This window comes from Pygoscelis adeliae, unplaced genomic scaffold (assembly GCF_000699105.1).
Source record: "Pygoscelis adeliae isolate BGI_AS28 unplaced genomic scaffold, ASM69910v1 Scaffold359, whole genome shotgun sequence".
Taxonomy (NCBI): domain Eukaryota; kingdom Metazoa; phylum Chordata; class Aves; order Sphenisciformes; family Spheniscidae; genus Pygoscelis; species Pygoscelis adeliae.
Window position 1 is genome coordinate 1,252,737 of NW_008825553.1, and position 2,862 is coordinate 1,255,598.

A 2,862-nucleotide genomic window follows, 5' to 3' on the forward strand; every position below is an offset into this window, starting at 1 on the left:
GTAGTTTGTTTCCCCACAGCTGTGGGCTTCTTCATGTTATTTGTCATTTCAGCTCTAGGAATAAAATATAAATGGTGACGATTTTAATTTCTCATAGGATTTGCTCGAATGTTTAGAAAAACTCTACGTTTCGAGTGAAGGGTTAATTTGGAGCATGGGGTTGCTTAATATATTACACTGAGCTTTCCTAGCCTGCTGTTATGATTTGAAATAGCAGTGTGTCGTAACACAGCTGGTCAGATGAAGCTTTTTTGGTTTTGGGTTTTTTTTTTGCCAGGGGTGGGTCTTTGGCTGTATGATAGTGGCAGGGTAAGGATGCTTAGTGGGATCTTCCCTAGACAAGATGCGTAGGAGTCAATGTGGGTCAAGTTTGTCCCTCCCAAACCCCCAGGCCATCTGTATCCCGTCTCTCCTCCAGCATTGGCTTCACGTGCAGGAGCGCGCAGCCGTTGATGCACGCTGAGACCCTGTAGTCGTGCCTCCCGGCCCTGCGCTCGGCGCAGGGATGTTGTTTCTTTGGCGATTATGTCGTACCCTGGCAGGATGAAGTTGCTCAGACTCCCACGGGATATGAATCATTGTGGTATGACACATTCATCGGTTCTCACGCTGCTGCCTCTGAGAAGAGGCAATACAACTTGAGCTACACAAGCTCTAAATATAAAACCTTAAATAGGAGTTATTCTCCTCTGACCGCTAACAAAAATACTGAGGATGATCAACAAAAATACCCTTTGCCATACTGGTGTCGCAGAACTGGAAGGCGCTTCTGGAATTGCTCGGTTCAGCCCCTGCCAGTGGAAAGAACCTCATCCCAGATGACTGTAAGTCAGCTTTCCTGTGGCGGTGCTTGGTGATGCTGCTTAGACTTTTGCGTACACAGCGCACTTCCTTCTGGAAGCCTCGCGCTACTATCAGAAGAAGTGAGCTGGTCGGACCTGGCCTCCCTCTCTTGCACATTCGGTTGGTTTTACTCAAGTTCTGGCTTACTCTGGAGGCAGAGGGTTGTTCTTCACTGCTCTTTAAAAAAGGAAATTCTGTGGAGATGGACAACAGCTTGTTTTCTGAGATAGCTGCACGTGGAAACCCCTGTTGTTCCACTTATTTAGACTCGCTCAGTTGATAGAAGTGCCCAGGACAACCTCAGCTTTCCTAGACTCCTCCAAGCCATGTAGCATCCTCCCGTATGCCTGTCCTAAGGAACCAGGGTATGTGTGTTTAGCCACAGGTGCCTGGAAGGAGCAGCAGGAGCCTGTCCTAGGAGCCTGAATCGGCAGAAACAGCAAGCTGTTAGGTGGGCACACCGGGCGAGACAAATCTGGTCTGTGTGAATCGACAGTGAGAACTGCCAGCAGTTATTGAGGAGAGAATTCAGTATTGTAAGGTGTCTGTGTAAAAGGTACCTGTCCCAAGTAACCCAGTTAGCACTACTTAATTTCAGGCCCTGCAATGCAAGTCACAGGACTGGAGAGAGCAGGAATTTGTCTAGCGTGCAGGCTGCTGTACGGACAGCGATCAGAAATAAGATGAAAGAAATGAGATGGGAGAGGGGGCTGATGGCCCGCTCTGCTGACCTGCCCCGCAGGGCAATGTTGCTGCAGGCTCCAGGGGTAAAAGCGCGTGTTGCTCGGCATCGCCTGAGATCTCACTGCAGGAGCTCTTCAACCAGGTGCTTTGAGCAGATCAGCTCAGGCAGCGACAGCCTCCCGTGCCGTCCCTGGGCAGGCTGAATTAAAAGGATCACTGGACTGTCGCTTGATAACTTTGTCTTTTACTAATTCACCTGGTGTCTTCCTTCTCCAGTTACGCGGTTATTGCCTACGGCTGCGCCAGCTGCCCCAAGCTGACCTGCGAGAGGGACGGCTGCCAGACGGAGTTCTGCTATCACTGCAAGCAGATATGGCATCCCAACCAAACCTGCGACATGGCCCGCCAGCAAAGGGCACAGACGCTCCGAGTACGGACCAAGCACACGTCAGGCCTCAGTTACGGACAGGAATCCGGACCGGGTATGGATTCATGTGGTTTTTGGTTACTCAGTGCTGCAGTTACGCCTGTGAAGCTGAGAAAGAGCCACCTGTGTGCAAAATCCCGTCCCGTCAAAGCAGGGGGGGGTGTTAGTGCCCTGCGGGGAACGCGGCTGCCTGGCACAGCTGAGGGTCTCCAGCGGCCACGGGTGAGAACAGCTGTGAAACTCAGAGTCATTTCCCCTTCTTCTGTGCGTTAGAACAAATCCGGCGGGCTCCTCCAAGAATGCAAAACAGATCAGCAGGTGATGATGTGCTTTGGGTCCTTCCACGTCACGGCAGCTCCCCTCATCCGCCCCAGCTAGGCTTGTGGCTGTTTTGATCTTGGATGTTCTCACTTCTTGCTGATCTAAACCCTGAACAAATAGGCACTTTTTAGCCTTGCAACTTCAAACTTGCCTGCTGCAACTGTTGTAAAGAGTAGCATTCATGCCTAGCTGAGTGTGGGGAGCCTTGCTCCGTGCACTGTTAGATGCTAGTAATGTCAGGTACAGAAAAAATGCCAACCCACAGACTCCTACACTGCCTGGTAGGAGCTGCTGTGTCTGCTGAGTTAGTGTTTGTTAAAAATAACTGTATTGACTCTGAAAGTGGGCAGTAAGGCCATTTCATAAAGTCCCACCCTACCCCCAAACAAAGCACCCTGCTTTTCCTTCTGTGTCAGGAGTTAAAGTGTTAACACACTTACTTAGAATGGAGCTGTCGTGGGTGGTTCAGAGGTGGCTTGGTGGTATGTTGATGTTCAACGTGCCCCAGTTAGAGGTCCCTGATAATGGACACCATAGATACTAGCACAGCCTGCGGTACAAACCAGCAAGCAAAAAATAGCTCCTGA

The 2,862-nt window shown here is 50.5% G+C and overlaps 1 protein-coding gene across 1 annotated transcript in view; it reads left to right on the forward strand.

Moving 5' to 3' along the window:
- RNF19B (ring finger protein 19B) overlaps positions 1-2,862 on the forward strand; it is a 9,023-nt gene that overhangs the window by 684 nt on the left and 5,477 nt on the right. The window contains 1 exon segment of the mRNA XM_009332206.1: positions 1,804-2,009. Within this exon segment, the coding sequence (XP_009330481.1) occupies positions 1,804-2,009 (206 nt within the window).